Source organism: Cololabis saira, chromosome 1, assembly GCF_033807715.1.
Source record: "Cololabis saira isolate AMF1-May2022 chromosome 1, fColSai1.1, whole genome shotgun sequence".
NCBI lineage: Eukaryota > Metazoa > Chordata > Actinopteri > Beloniformes > Belonidae > Cololabis > Cololabis saira.
Genome location: NC_084587.1, coordinates 4,547,531 through 4,567,539, shown reverse-complemented (window position 1 = coordinate 4,567,539; position 20,009 = coordinate 4,547,531). Strand labels below are relative to the sequence as shown.

The window sequence follows — 20,009 nt, the reverse complement described above, 5'->3', positions numbered from 1 at the left end:
GTGGAAGTGTTGAGGGAAAGCTGGGCGAAGACGTGGTCTGACGCTCACAACACAAACAGATAAAGATGCAAAGCGAATTGTTACCCCCAAACTTTGTTTTCAGAGCTGAACTCACATGTGGGCCATGGCGTCCTCAAACAGCACCAGGTTGACGGCGGCGTTGACCTCGTTGTAGCTGGTCAGAGCTTCCACCAGGGTTTTGTTGAGGCTGCTCCACGACTCCGCAGACATGTACTTGGGTTCCCCCAGCCCACAGGCGAAGTGGCAGTACACGTTCATCTTCCTGATCTGCTCCAGAGTCTCCTGCTTGTCCTCGGGGAGGGACACGCACACATCACAGCGGTAAAGACACAGAGCAACACACTCCTCCTCAGCATAACGTTACTGTGAAGCTTAAACCGTCTGGACAGGGACAAAACTTCTAAACTGCATAAAAATGTGTTTATTTTATATGAAAAAACGAAATGCTTTGATTTAAAGTTTAAAGTGCTTTAATAGCAGTGAACTTGCATGACTGTACAGACAGCCAACCATACTAGTAACTGAAATATCCTCCTATGCTATGTAGCCAAGATGTATAATATAGCTACAGGTGAAGAATATGGTGTAAAAGTTAATTTATTTCAATAATTCAACTAGAATGTGTAAAAGTTAACTTATTTCAATAATTCAACTAGAATATATGGTGTAAAAGTTAATTTATTTCAATAATTCAACTAGAATATGGTGTAAAAGTTAATTTATTTCAAAACTTCAACTTAAAAGGTGAAACTAATATATTAACTAGTCTTATTACATGCAAAGCAAGATATGTTAAACCTTTTGTTTATTGATTTCATAAAATATTCTCTTAACTTATTTTTTATTTGGGGTTTTCATAAACTGTGAGCCATAAAAACCAAAATCATAACAAATAAAGGCTTGAAATATCTCACTTTGCATGTAGTGAGAAATAATATATTTGTTTCACCTTTAGTTAAATTTACTACGAATGACGTTTTGCAATATATTCAAATTTTCCGACCTTCACCTGTATATTATGACATCAATAAATAAGAGCATAATATATGTCCGTATTGGTTCAATACGGAACGCAACTTTTAATTCCCAATTCCCAAGCCCTACTTGGATTAATAATTATTATTATTAATAATAATAATAATAATAATAATAATAATAATAATAATAATAATAATAATAATAATAATAATAATAATAATAATAATAATATATAAAGATCTGGGCACAGAATGCAGCAGGTCCTTTTGTCCCGCCACAAAGACTTTGCTGGCCTTAATGTTTCCTGTGTTTTATTTTGTTCATTATTGTTAAATTTAGTGTTGATGTGTGTGTGACAGACGTGTGTATGGGACGGGTTTTTTTCTCAAATAAAGGACAATTCCGTATTTTACGGGACGGGTGGCAACCCTACTTGGGCCCCAAATACTTCACTATGGATTTTATTTTTCTCTTAGTGATGCATGCTTTATCTGAAAACAAGGTGGGTGTGAGGGAATCCTTTCCCCCGCCTCTACAGTACCACGTGTCTGTCATCTGTGGTGCCTTCATTTTCATAGTATCAAGTGTACAATGTTGCAGTGCAAAACTCTGTTTAGAATCAAACTAACAAAAACATGTACTGTAGCATATTGCTCTGTGGCTCAGGGGAAAACTGACAAATGTTTGCATTAGAAGCAAGGAGTTAATAATACGTTGAAGAGTGGATAGGGTCTTGTCTTCTCTCCCTCACTGTCTGTAGTGAAGCCTCATCTAAACTTGTTCTTCACTGTTGCATGACTAGTGTGCATGTGAGCCAGAGAGAGCAGGGAGAGTGCAGCAGACAGGAAACCATTCAAATTATTTGCAATTTGCCAGGCTGACAGTGCAGACCCTGACAGCCAAAACCTTGTACAACACTGATTAAGACCCCCCCCTGAAATCTCTCCAGGCCATGGGCTATCTTTTACCCCCCAAAATTCAGTTTCTCTCCCTTTCTCTTCCTCCTCGCTGCGTTGGCCACTGATGTCCAGGTCGAGACGCAGTACAGGCCGTCTAATGATTCACTCCCGTCACCCCCCCCTCCCTCCTCCCATCTTCTGGCCTCCCACGAACTTTATAAAACTCTCACCTCGTAGAACTTTTTCACTTTGTCCGACTGCAGCTTATCAAAGGCTTGCATGTCCTGCTCTTCCACCAGCTTGTCTCTGTAGACCCGGCTGGATTCATGCAGGTAGATTTTCAGCAGGTCTGTTGGGGTTTTCAGACACTCACTGGTGCAGAAGAGAATACCCTGTTCAGAGAGGGAAAGGAAAAAAAGGCCCGGTGTGATGGGCGTGAGCTTAAAACCAAGAATAGCCCCAGAGGGAGAAAAATGAAAGGTAAAACATGTATTTCCTTCTTAAAAAGGTATAGTCAGTAATGTTGGAGAGCTAGCAAGATTTGAAAGTGGCACCTTCTCTAAGCCCCGCCCCCTCCTCTACAGGGCAGAGTAGTCCAGTTTTCCAGGACATTTTGGACAGCACATTTTCATGTTTATTTATTGTTATTTATATTTTGCCATATTTGAATAAAAAATAGAAAACGATAAATGCCTTTCCTTTACTATTTCAGCATAAACAAGCTATTACATTTCTCACCTTCTTACATGCTAAATGAATAATGACAATGAATGTGGTAAAACACTTTGTTTTATTTAAAAAAATACAAAATAGAACAATCATAAATACTATTTTTACACAAGTATCTATAGTTTTGCCACCTCTGGGTGTCAAACAATCTGTATTTACACAACAAAAGCCGTGTCCAGGGACGGCTGACAGATCAGGCTTTGCATGCCACTTAAAATGAAGGCATCTGGTTGGTTCTTTCCCTCCTGCCAATCCTCTGGTCCTCTGACCAATCCGTTTCATTCGGTGCGCAAAAAACAGATTGGTTAGAGTTTTTACAGGATTAAAGCTGTCAGAGAGGTCGGATTTTTTCTTTCCTTTTTCTGAACACATTATTCACTGGCTACTCTCAGGATGGAAGGACCATTTCACCCAGTATAACAATACATGTTTTTGAATATGATTACAGACTATACCTTTAATAGAAGAGGAGGTGAGGAGAATAAAAAGGACACTATGTTTTCCTGCTTTTAGTCTTCTTAAATACCGTATTGACCCGAATATAAGACGACCCTGATTATAAGACGACCCCCTCTTTTTCAAGACTCAAGTTTGAAAAAATACTTTTTTTTAACACCAAATTACATTTTTATACTGAAAATAATTACAGTGCATCTGAAACAAATGATTATAACATATATTTGAGAGAAAAAGCATTTTATTTTGCCTCATTCAAATCATGATCTTGAAGTTTGCATCATAACTTCGTCGACCCACTTTTCTCCAGATTGTCGCTACGTTTCTCCATTTTCTGTTATCTCTTCTGTTATTTTCTTCTCTTTTCTTTCTTACCGCTATTTTTTATTTTTCTTCTTCATGCTACTGCTATTTTTATTTTTCTTCTTCCTGAAAGGGGTTCGCTTTGGCCTGGGGAGTTAAGTTCGGCATTCGCTTTAAAGATATCTGGCGCCATCTAGCGTTGTGAATGGGTATAACGTCTAGACCCCCGAATGTAAGACGACGCCCACTTTTTCAGTCTTATTTCAATGCAAAAAACCCCGTCTTATATTCGGGCCAATACGGTACTGTCCATGTAGCACTTGTGATGTCTGAAAATCACCTGAAATATGTTGGAGAGGTCCCGTAGGTTGAAGATGTAGTGGAACTTGACTGCGGTGGGGAGGAAGGAGCAGGAGATGCTCTGGTGCAGCGCCAGGGCCAGCTGCACCAGGGTGGGGCAGCTCTTCTGCAGGGCGGGACTGAAGCCTTCGCCCCTCAGGTGCTGAGACAGGATGGAGCAGTAGATGGTGCTCAGGGCCTCGGCTCCAGGAAAAGACAATGCAAAGACTGCAAAGTGTCGCTGTGAAGAGAGACAGAGCAGAAACATGTCAAGAAGAAGCAAAGTCCTTTCTAATGATGGCAACGCTCAGCTCCAGGGCGCTCAAATACGTAATTGCATTTTGTGGCTTTTAAGCCTCTCATTTCTGTCCTTTGGCAAAGTAGTTTAATTATCATGTTATTGGATACAATTATGTTACTTAATTCATTGCTCTTTGGGGATTAATAAAATATTTTGAATCTGAAATTTGAATTGAGGCTCCTTAGAACTGTAAATGTGTTTGTCTTGTGAAAAAGAAAGTCCATTTCATTTCATGGCTTCATATAGGAATTCATAAAAAGGTATTTGATCCTTACTAGATCTTGCAACTAGATAGAGACAGGAACTTGGTATGTTATGCTTGGGGCATCTATTTTGGTCTATATTTTGGTCAAAGTCAACTCCAAAACCCCAACATAAGACTCAAACCTTATATTTAAAATTTTAATAACAATATTAAATATCCTTTCCTTTATTACAATTCTACAGATAAGGCTGTAATTTCAGCTGTGACCTGTTTAACCAGCTGAATAAACGTGTGAGTGTGTTTCTGTACCTGCAGCCGGGGATTAATGGTGAAGCTGCCGGCTGTGGGGTTCATGCAGGACACGTACTGAACGTTGTGGATTTCTTTCAACAGCAGCTTATTACGGTCATACCTGCAGAACACACACACAAACACACACACAGAACAAAAATCATTATTTAAAAACCCTGCAAACATCCACATACGACCCTTCTCACACACAGACGTCTTCTCCGTGCTTTTTCCTGATATGGACGCATCGGCTCCCGCTTGAGCTGGCGTGGCTGAGAAGCATCCTCCTTCCTCTCAGTTTCATACCTGAAATCCTCCTAGCATATATCTAATGGGCTGACCGTGTCTAAGCTTGTCAGCCAGTGTCCAGAATGGCAGCACTATATCAGAGAGATGAGCAACAAAATCCTTTCACAGGGAATCACACACGCTGCTGCTCTTGAAACTCATAAAAACTGTACAATATTGTTACTCAGGCTGAGGTCTCCTTTAATATTAAGAGGACTTTTTTTTAATCAGACAGGACGTTCCTCTGAACCACCAGGGTATTATATTATCAGGTGCTGAAACCCCAATACTGAAGGATCCTTTTCTATCAACAAACTTTGGGAAATTGTTTAAAACTGAATGTTTGTCATTTCATCTTTTTCTTTATTTCATTCAAAAAATAAAACAAACAATTCAATACAAATACAAATACAAATGTTCATAAATTGTGAATGAAAAGGGAGCAGAAAGAAGAAGAATCTTATCTAATCTTCCCCTTTTTCCAAGAAATAAATTCACCAATAACATAAATTAAAAATGAAAAAAAACAACAACTAAATAAATAAAAAAATTAAATAAAATAAAATTACCGCCGTCTATGGGTATGTCAATAAAACTTAACATATTTCATTATATTTACTTAACATAATTTAATTGTTCTTTTGAATGTAATGTTTGATTTTGATTCTTTATTTTCTTTATTCAGATTGTTCCATAAACTGATTCCTTTCACAGAAACACAACGTTCCATCAATTTAGTCCTGAATCTTGTTGTTTTTTTTTAAATCTTTTCTGAATGTTGATTGGTAAAGTTTTTTTATGAGCTTTAAACATAATTGCAGAATACTATAGTCTTCTAATTCTTGAAATTTCAACAATTTAACTGAAGGAATAATGGATTTGTTGGATATATCGTTTCCTACTGATTATTCTTATGGCTCTTTTTTTGCTAAATGAAAATTGACTGAATATATGTTTTACAGGCATTTCCCCAAACTTCAACACAGTAGGTCAGATATGGAACAATCAGAGTAATTACATATGGTATGGTGAAAAGATGAACGCTAAATGCCACTCTTACCAGTGGCTGTAGTCCATGTGTTGCCGTATGAGTGTGTGGGGCTGGACGGTGCCGTACGCGTCCACCTCGGGCATATTCACGTCATCTATGAAGTAGATCAGTCTTCTGCTGCCGGGAGGGCCGTAGTTGCGTCCTGCTTTCTTCTCAAGGGGCTTTTCCAGCACAGCTGTGTGGGAGACGAGTGAAGGAGCAGTGAGCAGAAACGGGAAGGAAGGCATGAGCGATGAAAAAGCTGGACCCAAACAGCTGAAGCACTTCAGCTCTGGATTCAGGGCTCAGTGTAAGACAGGATTTTAACAGAAGAACCTTAAATACCTTTTCTTTTTTGTCTTTACAGACTCACCTTGCACATTTTTTTAAATAACATGCACAAGTCATCAGTGTAAACAGGGTCGATAGACATTTTGAAAAATGTTTATAGATTGATAGTATGGTTTTACAAGCATTTTTACTGCCATGAAGCCATTAAATTAACACCAATTTGTATACATCCTTTTGCTGTTGTGGAGTCTAAGAAAACTTTATTTGAAACTAATAAATAATAGTTTAAAGAACTTTGTAAATAAAACTCATCTGCTTTCTGATCAACATTGCAAACATTTAGTTATCCTGCCAAGAGAAACAATCAATATATCTTGTTGAGAATTAATAACTAAGACATCTAGCTATATATACGGAAGAGTATTAGGGCCATGCAGGAGAAATAAATATTTGAGAGGGGAAGATTTTTTTTTATTGTGCACTTCGTCGAGAAAAAAGTCGAAATGTCAAGATTAATTTTGAAATACAGTTTTTTCTCGAAATTGTACTTCAACATTAATCTCGACATTTCGACTTTTTTCTCGAAGTGCATAATGAAAAAAAAACTTCCTCCTCTCCAATAGTATTTTTATTTTTCTCCTGCCTGGCCCTAATACTCTTCTGTATATATACCTGTGGGGGTTGATCATGTTCAATAGCTGCTCTACTGGAACAGTTTTCTAGGATGTAAACGGTTCCTACCTTGCAGCATAGCAGATGAGGTGTAATAGTTGAAGGGGACGTTTTTGACCATGTATTTGTCTGGATCCAACGATTGGAGTTTGTCCCCGACTAGAACCGACTTCCCAGTGCCGGCGTTCCCGACCAGCATGACTGGCCTGCGGTGTTCCAGGAGCCGGTCCATGAAGTAACGGACTCGAATGGTCTCTGTGGTGTGGACTAGACACGCCTGGACACAAGAACCAAAGCAACAAACAGAAATTATCTTCAGAACTTACAAGGTGTATGTCTTTCATAATGTTTTACCAAAATACATCACATGATTACATAAGACAGATAAAGAGCATATACAATTTCATTTCAATAACAAAGAACAAAATATGTCCTTGCTAGAGATGCTTAATAAACCAGACAGAATTCCTCTACTGCAATTTCTGCCAAACCTCTGCCAAACGTAATTATGCTGATCAGTGTATCCGTAAAAAAGGGTTAAAATTAGGGCTGTCAAAGTTAACGCGTTAATAACGCATTAACTTAACGGCCTCTTAACGCCGACAATTTTTTTTAACGCACGATTAACACGCAGGATAAAAAAACCCGGCCCGCCGATCCCCCCGCCTGTCAAAAGCAGACAACGCTGGATAGCAGCTTGCAAAAAATGAATTTTGATCCCACTTAGAAGGGGATATTTTTTGAGCCTTTTATTTTCCTCCATATGAGGTTAGATATAATAACATGGAAAATGTAACTGACCAATGCACTTCTTGTACAATGTTTGTGATGCATACGGTTCATTGTTTTACATTGAGCTGCTTAAAAAAACAAGGAATCTTAAGTTAGTCTTCTTTACAAGTGTAAAGTTGGGACTACATTGTGTTTGTATTTATGAAGGAATGTTACATTCAGGTCAAAATCTTTTTTTTGTGGAAAGTTGAATAAACAGTGGCATAAAGCAGCATATTTGCCCTTTCTCATGTTGTTAACAGTATTAAAAACATTTTTAAAAATTCCTTAAAGGTAATTTAGAACAGATAAAAATGTGTGAATAAATGTGCGTTTAAAATGCGATTATTAGTGTAACTAAAGTTAAACGCACAGTTTAACTAAAATGTGATTTCACAATCATAACCGTTTCTCATAATTACCATCTTGAAGTTGAGGGGGGGAAAATTAAGTTTTTCAGTGTGTCAGAGGAAATGCTCTTATTTTCTACCTTTGATTGTCTCTGACACATTAATCTCTGCACTACTTTTCAAGTGGGAGGCTCTTCTCTTTTTGTTTAGTTGAATCCAGGTGGGTACTTTTTTTTAGCAGTATGTTTGACAGTCTATGAACAGAATTTAACCGTAAAACCTCCTGAAATCGTACCTGAAGTGGAATATCAGGATCCATCTCAAACGTGGGCACCATCTTGGACCACGGTTCAAACTTTTTGCTCTCTGGGTCGATGTAGTAGTCGAACACGGTCCCCTGGGACGGGAACTTGATGGTTTTGAAAGTGGTGACCCACCACTTGCTGAACTCCACTCTGTAGTCGACCAGCTGCACTCACACACACATACACAGAGTCACATTGATGTGAACACAAACCAGAGGACGTATGAATGGCAACAATAAAGCTACGAAAGCTGAAGGGTGGAAAAAAAATGAGGAGGCAAACTCATTTATCCACCTGTGTGATTCCGACAGAAAAAGAAACCTCATCTCCTGCTGGCCGGCAACTCCCGGCCTTCCTCTCTTTCTTCCCACCCCTCAGTACCTGTCTCCTCCATTCACCACGAGTCTCCAGTCAATAAAACCACTTAGCATTTAAATGCATCAGTGATGGGAAAATAAAGTGGAGTACCGTATTTTCCGCACTATAAGGCACACCTAAAAGCCTTTAATTTTCTCAAAAACCGGCAGTGCGCCTTATATATGATCATTACGGTAATTTCTGTTGCTGTAGTCAGGGGGATTGTGGGTAATGTAGTTGGTGTCGCCAAAGTAATGGCGCTAAAAACGTCAGGAATCGTCACAGACGTTCAAGACAACAGCAGCAACGCTGACTCGCATAATGGCGACTTTGACGAGACGGAGCAAAGCTGTTTTTTATTTTGTTAATAAAGTTTGACATACAGTACTTTTCTTCTTGTTTTTTTTTTTGCATTTTCTGTAGGATTTTGTAGCATTTCCTGTAGCGCAGCTCCATCAGGTAGATACGTAACTCAACCCCAGCTACTATAGTATGGTATTTTACCATATATTTAGTGCGCCTTATAATGCGGTGCGCCTTATATATGGAAAACGTTTTTTAAATACGTCATTCATTGAAGGTGCACCTTATAATGCGGTGCGCCTTATAGTGCGGAAAATACAGTACATTTGTACCAAGGGGAGAGCAGTTTTATCCCATAACTTACTCCAGTTAGTGCTGTACAGTAAGCGCGTGCTTACTGTACAGCACTAACTGGATTGCTAAGCAACTGCGCGCCATGGCTCTCCCGCTCATTTAAATTCAGCCTGCTCGTGTGTTGCTGAGCAGGAATCCAGTCCACTTTGTTTTCAGATGAAGATCTACCCCACAGAAAAAAATACTGCCATTTCTTCTACAGAAAAAAAACATTTAAATGACATTTCATAAATAGAAACATAGCACCGAATTGTATAATAGCTATCAGGGCTTGAATCATGAGAGTGCAAGACACCTATTTAGAGAGGAGCTATGAGGAAACCTAAAATAAATTAAAGCTGCAAGCAGCGATGAACGGGCCCTCGCACTCACGGCCACCGCCCCCCCATAAGCATATCAGAAATGACACCACCCACGACTTCCACGATGTCAAACCATTCAAAAGTTATAGCAGAAAAAAGGGACAACCAATCAGAAGAAGGGGCGGGGCTAATTCAGGCCAATGAAGGTCAAGGACTCCATACAGAATCTGATGACACCACCCACGACTCTCTATGTCAAACCATTCCAAAGTTATAGCAGAAAATCGGGACAACCAATCAGAAGAAGGGGCGGGGCTAATTAAGGCCAACGAAGCTTAAGAATTCATTACAGAGTCCCATGACACCATCCACGACTTCTTATGTCAAACCATTAAAAAGTTATAACAGAAAAAAGGGACAACCAATCAGAAGCAGGGGCGGGGCTAATTCAGGCCAACGAAGCTCAAGGACTCCATACAGAATCTGATGACACCACCCACGACTCTCTATGTCAAACCATTCAAATGTTATAGCAGAAAATCAGGACAACCAATCAGAAGAAGGGGCGGGGCTAATTAAGGCCAACGAAGCTCAAAGACTCCATACAGAGTCCCATGACACCACCCACAACTTCCTATGTCAAGCCATTCAAAAGTTATGGCAGAGAAAAGTATTCTAGGGGGCGCTGTTGAGCCGTTAGGCCACGCCCATTAATGCAAACCATGAAATATCAAATTTATCGCCAAGTCTGTCTTGCATGCCAAATTTGGTGACTTTTGGAGAACTATCAAATATGGACCAATCAGATTTCAAAATGGCCGACTTCCTGTTCGGTTTCGGCCATGGCTCCAAGAGACTTTTCTTTAAGTTGCGCCATGATACAGGTGTGTAGCGATTCTCGTGCATGTACGTCAAACCGTATTGTAGGGCTTGAGGCACAAAGTTTTCCGGGGGGCGCTGTTGAGCCATTTTGCCACGCCCATTAATGCAAACCATTAAATATCAAATTTATCGCCAGGCCTGGCTTGCATGCCAAATTTGGTGCCTTTTGGGGAACTATCAAATATGGACCAATCAGATGAAGGGGGGGCGTGCTTTTTGGCGTCTAGCGTCGCCACGGTAACACTTTTGAAAGAGAAAAGTAATGCGTGTAGTCGCAGGATGGAGACGCACATTTTGATGTATAACACATCTGGGTTCACGATACGGTTCGGGCCGTATTAATTCTCGAAGGAATTGCATATATTGCTCCAAAATTACGTGATTAATTCAGAATGTTCAAAATGGCCGACTTCCTGTACGGTTTCGGCCATGGCGCCAAGAGACTTTTCTTTTAGTTGCGACATGATACAGGTGTGTAGTGATTTTCGTTCATGTACGTCACACCGTATTCTGGGGCTTGAGGCGCAAAGTTTTTTCGGTCTGAACCAACCAGATGAAGGGTGGGCGCGCTTTTTGGCGTCTAGCGTCGCCACGGTAACGCTTTTGAAAGAGAAAAGTAATGCGTGTTGTCGCAGGATGAAGACGCACATTTTGATGTATAACACACTTGGGGGCACGTTACGGTTCGGGCCGTATTAACTGCCGAAGGAATGGCATAAATTGCGCCAAAGTGACACGATTAATTCAAAATGGCCGACTTCCTGTTCGGTTTCTCGACATGACGCCCTGAGACTTTTCTTTAAGTTGTCCCATGATACAGGTGTGTACCGATTTTCGTGCATGTACGACAAACCGCATTGTGGGGCTTGAGGCACAAAGTTTTCAAGGGGGCGCTGTTGAGCCATTTTGCCACGCCCATTAATGCAAACCCTTAAATATCAAATTTTTCGCCAGGCCTGACTTGCATGCAAAATTTGGTGACTTTTTGGGCACGTTTAGGGGGGCAAAAAGGTCTTCCTTTTGTCAGAACAATAAGAAGAAGAAGAAGAATTAAAGCTGCAAGCAGCGATGAACGGGCCCTCGCACTCACGTCCACCGCCCCCCATAAGCATATCAGAAATGACAGCCCCCACGACTCTCTATGTCAAACCCTTAAAAAGTTATAGCAGAAAATAGGGACAACCAATCAGAAGAAGGGGTGGGGCTAATTCAGGCCAATGAAGGTCAAGGACTCCATACAGAATCTTATGACACCACCCACGACTCTCTATGTCAAATCATTCCAAAGTTATAGCAGAAAATCGGGACAACCAATCAGAAGAAGGGGCGGGGCTAATTAAGGCCAACGAAGCGTAAGAACTCATTACAGAGTCCCATGATACCACCCATGACTTCCTATGTCAAACCATTCAAAAGTTATAGCAGAAAAAAGGGACAACCAATCAGAAGAAGGGGCGGGGCTAATTCAGGCCAATGAAGGTCAAGGACTCCATAAAGAATCTGATGACACCACCCACGACTCTCTATGTCAAACCATTCTAAAGTTATAGCAGAAAATCGGGACAACCAATCAGAAGAAGGGGCGGGGCTAATTAAGGCAAACGAAGCTTAAGGACTCATTACAGAGTCCCATGACACCACCCACAACTCTCTATGTCAAACCATTCAAAAGTTATGGCAGAGAAAAGTATTCTAGGGGGCGCTGTTGAACCGTTTGCCACGCCCATTAATGCAAACCATGAAATATCAAATTTATCGCCAGGCCTGGCTTGCATGCAAAATTTGGTGACTTTTGGAGAACTATCAAATATGGACCAATCACATGAAGAGGGGGCGCGCCTTTTGCCGTCTAGCGTCACCACGGTAACATTTTTGAAAGAGAAAAGTAATGCGTGGTGTCGCAGGATGTAGACGCACATTTTGATGTATAACACACCTGGGTGCACGTTACGGTTCGGGCTGAATTAACTGCCGAAGGAATGGCATAAATTTTGCCAAAATGACACAATTTATTCAAAATGGCCGACATCCTGTTCGGTTTCGGCCATGGCTCCAAGAAGCTTTTCTTTAAGTTGTGCCATGATACAGGTGTGTAGCGATTTTCGTGCATGTACGTCAAACCGTATTGTGGGGCTTGAGGCACAAAGTTTTCCGGGGGGCGCTGTTGAGCCATTTTGCCACGCCCATAAATGCAAACCATGAAATATCAAATTTATCGCCAGGCCTGGCTTGCATGCAAAATTTGGTGCCTTTTGGGGAACTATCAAATATGGACCAATCAGATGAAGGGGCGGTGCGCTTGTTGCCGTCTAGCGTCGCCACGGTAACACTTTTGAAAGAGAAAAGTAATGCGTGTAGTCGCAGGATGGAGACGCACATTTTGATGTATAACACACCTGGGTGCACGTTACGGTTCGGGCTGAATTAACTGCCGAAGGAATGGCATAAATTGCGCCAAAGTGACACGATTAATTCAAAATGGCCGACTTCCTGTTCGGTTTCGGCCATGTCGCCAAGAGACTTTTCTTTAAGTTGTTTACTGATACAGGTGTGTACCGATTTTCGTGCATGTACGTCAAACCGTATCGTGGGGCTTGAGGCACAAAGTTTTCAAGGGGGCGCTGTTGAGCCATTTTACCACGCCCATTAATGCAAACCATTAAATATCAAATTTTTCGCCAGGCCTGACTTGGGTGCAAAATTTGGTGACTTTTTGGGCATGTTAAGGGGGGCAAAAAGGCCATCACTTTGTCAGAAGAAAAATAATAATAATTAAAGCTGCAAGCAGCGATGAACGGGCCCTCGCACTCACGTCCACCGCCCCCCATAAGCATATCAGAAATGACACCACCCACGACTCTCTATGTCAAACCATTCAAAAGTTATGGCAGAAAATCGGGACAACCAATCAGAAGAAGGGGCGGGGCTAATGCAGGCCAATGAAGGTCAAGGACTCAATACCGAGTCCCATGACACCACCCACGACTCTTTATGTCAAACCATTCAAAAGTTATGGCAGAGAAAAGTATTCTAGGGGGCGCTGTTGAGCCGTTAGGCAACGCCCATTAATGCAAACCATGAAATATCAAATGTATCGCCAGGCCTGGCTTGCATGCAAAATTTGGTGACTTTTGGAGAACTATCAAATATGGACCAATCAGATGAAGGGGACGAGCGCTTTTTCGCGTCTAGCGTCGCCACGGTAACACTTTTGAAAGAGAGAAGTAATGTGCGTCGTCACAGGACAGAGACGAACATTTTGATGTAAAAAAAACACAAAAATTGCTGACAAAAATTTCGGCATATTGCCAGGCTTGAACTCCCAACCTCTGGCACCAAAGACCGCAATAATGTGGCTGAGCTAAGTCTCAGCTATTCCTTTCATTTGACCTACTGGCTTAGGAGAGACCAACATAGCGATAAAATGTCTGGAACTTTTTTTTCCAAATTTTTTAAATATTTGTAAGTTATAAATATTAGTAAAACCCTACTATTTTAATTATTACTTTTTCTGTAACCATTCTGCCAAGGTTGTAACCGGGCTTAGCCGGGAATATTTCTGAGGTCACCACATTACAGGGAACTGATTGGTCGGGGGGCGGGGCCGTCATCACCCTACTCGCCACTGATTGGTCGGGGGGCGGGGCCTTCATCACCATACTCGCCACTGATTGGTCGAGGGGCGGGGCCGTCATCACCCTACTCGCCACTGATTGGTCGGGGGGCGGGGCCGTCATCACCATACTCGCCACTGATTGGTCGGGGGGCGGGGCCGTCATCACCCTACTCGCCACTGATTGGTCGGGGGGCGGGGCCGTCATCACCCTACTCGCCACTGATTGGTCAGGGGGCGGGGCCGGCAGATGTTTGAATCAGGAAGCGGGAGTCAGCGCGAGAGCGACTGGCGGCTCGCGGCGATTTTATTATAAAAAAAGGGACAACCAATCAGAAGAAGGGGCGGGGCTAATTCAGGCCAATGAAGGTCAAGGACTCCATAAAGAATCTGATGACACCACCCACGACTCTCTATGTCAAACCATTCAAAAGTTATAGCAGAAAATCGGGACAACCAATCAGAAGAAGGGGCGGGTCTAATTAAGGCCAACGAAGCTTAAGGACTCATTACAGAGTCCCATGACACCACCCACGACTCTCTATGTGAAACCATTCAAAAGTTATGGCAGAGAAAAGTATTCTAGGGGGCGCTGTTGAGCCGTTAGGCCACGCCCATTAATGCAAACCATGAAATATCAAATGTATCGCCAGGCCTGGCTTGCATGCCAAATTTGGTGACTTTTGGAGAACTATCAAATATGGACCAATCAGATGAAGGGTGGGTGCGCTTTTTCGCGTCTAGCATCGCCACAGTAACACTTTTGAAAGAGAAAAGTAATGCGTGTAGTCGCACGATGGAGACGCACATTTTGGTGTATAACACACCTGGGTGCACGTTACGGTTCGGGCTGAATTAACTGCCGAAGGAATGGCATAAATTGCGCCAAAATTACACAATTAATTCAAAATGGCTGACTTCCTGTTCGGTTTCGGCCATGGCTCCAAGAGACTTTTCTTTAAGTTGTGCCATGATACAGGTGTGTAGCGATTTTCGTGCATGTACGTCAAACCGTATAGTGGGGCTTGAGGCACAAAGTTTTCCGGGGGGCGCTGTTGAGCCATTTTGCCACGCCCATTAATGCAAACCATGAAATATCAAATTTATCGCCAGGACTGGCTTGCATGCCAAATTTGGTGCCTTTTGGGGAACTATCAAATATGGACCAATCAGATGAAGGGGGGGTGCGCTTGTTGGCGTCTAGCGTCGCCACGGTAACACTTTCGAAAGAGAAAAGTAATGCGTGTAGTCGCAGGATGGAGACGCACATTTTGATGTATAACACATCTGGGCTCACGATACGGTTCGGGCTGAATTAACTCTCGAAGGAATGGCATATATTGCTCCAAAATTACGCAATTAATTCAGAATGTTCTAAATGGCCGACTTCCTGTTCGGTTTCGGCCATGGCGCCAAGAGACTTTTCTTTTAGTTGCGACATGATACAGGTGTGTACCGATTTTCGTTCATGTACGTCAAACCGTATTATGGGGCTTGAGGCACAAAGTTTTTTCTGTCGAACCAATCAGATGAAGGGTGGGCGCGCTTTTTGGCGTCTAGCGCCGCCACGGTAACGCTTTTGAAAGAGAAAAGTAATGCGTGTTGTCGCAGGATGGAGACGCACATTTTGATGTATAACACACTTGGGGGCACGTTACGGTTCGGGCTGAATTAACTTTCGAAGGAATGGCATAAATTTCGCCAAAATGACAAGACTAATTCAAAATGGCCGACATCCTGTTCGGTTTCGGGCATGACCCCAAGAGACTTTTCTTTAAGTTGTCCCATGATACAGGTGTGTACTGATTTTCGTGCATGTAAGTCAAACCGTATCGTGGGGCTTGAGGCACAAAGTTTTCCGGGGGGCGCTGTTGAGCCATTTTGCCACGCCCATTAATGCAAACCTTTAAATATCAAATTTTTCGCCAGGCCTGACTAGGGTGCAAAATTTGGTGACTTTTTGGGCATGTTAAGGGGGGCAAAAAGGCCTTCACTTTGTCAGGAAAATAATAATAATAATAATTAAAGCTGCAAGCAGCGATGAACGGGCCCTCGCACTCACGGCCACCGCCCCCCATAAGCATATCAGAAAAGACACCACCCACGACTTCCTATGTCAAACCATTCAAAAGTTATAGCAGAAAAAAGGGACAAGCAATCAGAAGAAGGGGCGGGGCTAATTCAGGCCAATGAAGGTCAAGGACTCCATACAGAATCTGATGACACCACCCAGGACTCTCTATGTCAAACCATTCCAATGTTATAGCAGAAAATCGGGACAACCAATCAGAAGAAGGGGCGGGGCTAATTAAGGCCAACGAAGTTTAAGGACTCATTACAGAGTCCCATGACACCACCCACAACTTCCTATGTCAAACCATTCAAAAGTTATGGCAGATAAAAGTATTCTAGGGGGCGCTGTTGAGCCGTTAGGCAACGGCCATTAATGCAAACCATGAAATATCAAATTTATCGCCAAGTCTGGCTTGCATGCAAAATTTGGTGACTTTTGGAGACCTATCAAATATGGACCAATCACATGAAGGGGGGGCGCGCCTTTTGGCGTCTAGCGTCGCCACGGTAACACTTTTGAAAGAGAAAAGTAATGCGTGGTGTCGCAGGATGTAGACGCACATTTTGATGTATAACACATCTGGGTGCACATTACGGTTCGGGCTGAATTAACTGCCGAAGGAATGGCATAAATTTCGCCAAAATTACACAATTTATTCAAAATGGCCGACATCCTGTTCGGTTTCGGCCATGGCTCCAAGAGACTTTTCTTTAAGTTGTTCCATAATACAGGTGTGTAGCGATTTTCGTGCATGTACGTCAAACCGTATTATGGGCCTTGAGGCACAAAGTTTTTTCCGTCTGAACCAACCAGATGAAGGGTGGGCGCACTTTTTTGGTGTCTAGCGTTGCCACGGTAACACTGAAAGAGAAAAGTAATGTGCGTCGTTGCAGGACAGGGACGCACATTTTGATGTAGAAAAAAAAAATAGCTGACAAAAATATCTGGATACTGCTGGAATCGTACTCTGGATATCTGACTCCAAAGACGGGAACGCTCTGGCTGAGCTAAGACTCAGCTAATTATTTTCTATATGATCTACTGCCTTAGGAGAGACCAACATATCGATATTTAGTGATGTAAGTCTCGAACTGTTTTTTTCTAATTTTTTTTAAATATTTGTAAGTTATAAATATTAGTAAAACCCTACTATTTTAATTATTACTTTTTTTGTAACCATTCTGCCAAGGTTGTAGCCGGGCTGAGCCGGGAATATTTCTGACGTCACCACATTACAGGGAGCTGATTGGTCGGGGGGCGGGGCCGTCACCACCCTCCGCGCCACCAGAGACGTTCTATAAACCGAGACAGCCCACTAAGGTTTGAGTTTCTGTATCTGTGTCACGTGACTGCCACGCCCCTTTAGGAGACCGGAAGTAGGTCCTGAGTCTATTGAGTCCTATGGGAAAAGTGAACGTGAGCACAGATTATTACCAATTCCTTCGCCCCATAGTAACCTAAGTAAATATGGGACGCATTTTCCAAAAGCCACAAACCTTCTGAACATTCTGACACCAAAATGGCAATTTTCAGACCGACAGATTAGGAGAAAATTAACTTTGTTTGAGACCTGTCTCTGTCTGAGCAACACACTCTCGTGAGATTTGGCTCTCATCGTTTTCCCATCGGATAAAATGAAGTTTAAAACTAAAATAAAACTTGCTTCTTTGCTTAATAATACTGTTATTTTTATTATTTAAGTCTTTTTGGAAGAAAGTTGTACTCTAGTGTTTTATGTTCCAAAACGATGTGGGGAGAGGGGAGGCCACGCCCACTTAGGAGACCGGAAGTGTATACCATTTCAAACCATTGCCAGTAACGGCAATGCGCTATCTTGTGTATAGAAGATCTTTGGCGCCACTGATTGGTCGGGGGGCGGGGCCGTCATCACCCTACTCGCCACTGATTGGTCGGGGGGCGGGGCCGTCACCACCCTCCGCGCCACTGATTGGTCGGCGGGCGGGGCCGTCATCACCCTACTCGCTACTGATTGGTCGGGGGGCGGGGCCGTCATCACCCTCCGCGCCACTGATTGGTCGGGGGGCGGGGCCGGCAGACGTTTGAATCAGGAAGCGGGAGTCAGCGCGAGAGCGACTGGCGGCTCGTGGCGATTTAATTATAAAAAAGGGACAACCAATCGGAAGAAGGGGCGGGGCTAATTCCGGCCAATGAAGGTAAAGGACTCCATAAAGAATTTGATGACCCCACCCACGACTCCCTATGTCAAACCATTCCAAAGTTATAGCAGAAAATCGGGACAACCAATCAGAAGAAGGGGCGGGGCTAATTAAGACCAACGAAGTTTAAGAACTCAGTAGAAAGTCCCATGACACCACCCACGACTCTCTATGTCAAACCATTAAAAAGTTATAGCAGAAAAAAGGGACAACCAATCAGAAGAAGAGGCGGGGCTAATTCTGGCCAATGAAGGTCAAGGACTCCATAAAGTGATGACACCACCCAGGACTCTCTATGTCAAACCATTCCAATGTTATAGCAGAAAATCGGGACAACCAATCAGAAGAAGGGGCGGGGCTAATTAAGGCCAACGAAGCTTAAGGACTCATTACAGAGTCCCATGACACCACCCACAACTTCCTATGTCAAACCATTCAAAAGTTATGGCAGATAAATGTATTCTAGGGGGCGCTGTTGAGCCGTCAGGCCACACCCATTAATGCAAACCATGAAATATCAAATGTATCGCCAAGTCTGGCTTGTATGCAAAATTTGGTGACTTTTGGAGAACTATCAAATATGGACCAATCAGATGAAGGGGGGCGCGCCTTTTGGCGTTTAGCGTCGCCACGGTAACACTTTTGAAAGAGAAAAGTAATGCGTGGTGTCGCAGGATGTAGACACACATTTTGATGTATAACACACCTGGGTGCACGTTACGGTTCGGGCTGAATTAACTGCCGAAGGAATGGCATAAATTTCGCCAAAATGACACAATTTATTCAAAATGGCCGACATCCTGTTCGGTTTCGGCCATGGCGCCAAGAGACTTTTCTTTAAGTTGTGCCATGATACAGGTGTGTAGCGATTTTCGTGCATGTACGTCAAACCGTATTGTGGGGCTTGAGGCACAAAGTTTTCCGGGGGGCGCTGTTGAGCCATTTTGCCATGCCCATTAATGCAAACCATGAAATATCAAATTTATCGCCAGGCCTGGCTTGCGTGCCAAATTTGGTGCCTTTTGGGGAACTATCAAATATGGACCAATCAGATGAAGGGGGGGTGCGCTTGTTGGCGTCTAGCGTCGCCACGATAACACTTTTCAAAGAGAAAAGTAATGCGTGTAGTCGCAGGATGGAGACGCACATTTTGATGTATAACACATCTGGGTTCACGATACGGTTCGGGCTGAATTAACTCTCGAAGGAATGGCATATATTGCTCCAAAATTACACAATTAATTCAGAATGTTCAAAATGGCCGACTTCCTGTTCGGTTTCGGCCATGGCGCCAAGAGACTTTTCTTTTAGTTGCGACATGATACAGGTGTGTACCGATTTTCGTTTATGTACGTCAAACCGTATTATGGGGCTTGAGGCACAAAGTTTTTTCTGTCGAACCAATCAGATGAACGGTGGGCGCGCTTTTTGGCGTCTAGCGCCGCCACGGTAACGCTTTTGAAAGAGAAAAGTAATGCGTGTTGTCGCAGGATGGAAACGCACATTTTGACGTATAACACACTTGGGGGCACGTTACGGTTCGGGCTGAATTAACTTTCGAAGGAATGGCATAAATTTCGCCAAAATGACACGACTAATTCAAAATGGCCGACTTCCTGTTCGGTTTTGGGCATGACCCCAAGAGACTTTTCTTTAAGTTGTCCCTTGATACAGGTGTGTACCGATTTTCGTGCATGTACGTCAAACCGTATCGTGGG

General features: G+C 42.7%; 1 protein-coding gene across 1 annotated transcript in view; it reads right to left on the bottom strand.

Annotated features, from left to right (window-relative positions):
- LOC133449893 (dynein axonemal heavy chain 9-like) overlaps positions 1-20,009 on the bottom strand; it is a 158,823-nt gene that overhangs the window by 36,269 nt on the left and 102,545 nt on the right. The window contains 7 exon segments of the mRNA XM_061728799.1: positions 116-312; positions 2,129-2,290; positions 3,727-3,966; positions 4,541-4,643; positions 5,871-6,036; positions 6,873-7,080; positions 8,220-8,393. Coding sequence (XP_061584783.1) covers positions 116-312; positions 2,129-2,290; positions 3,727-3,966; positions 4,541-4,643; positions 5,871-6,036; positions 6,873-7,080; positions 8,220-8,393 — 1,250 coding nt within the window.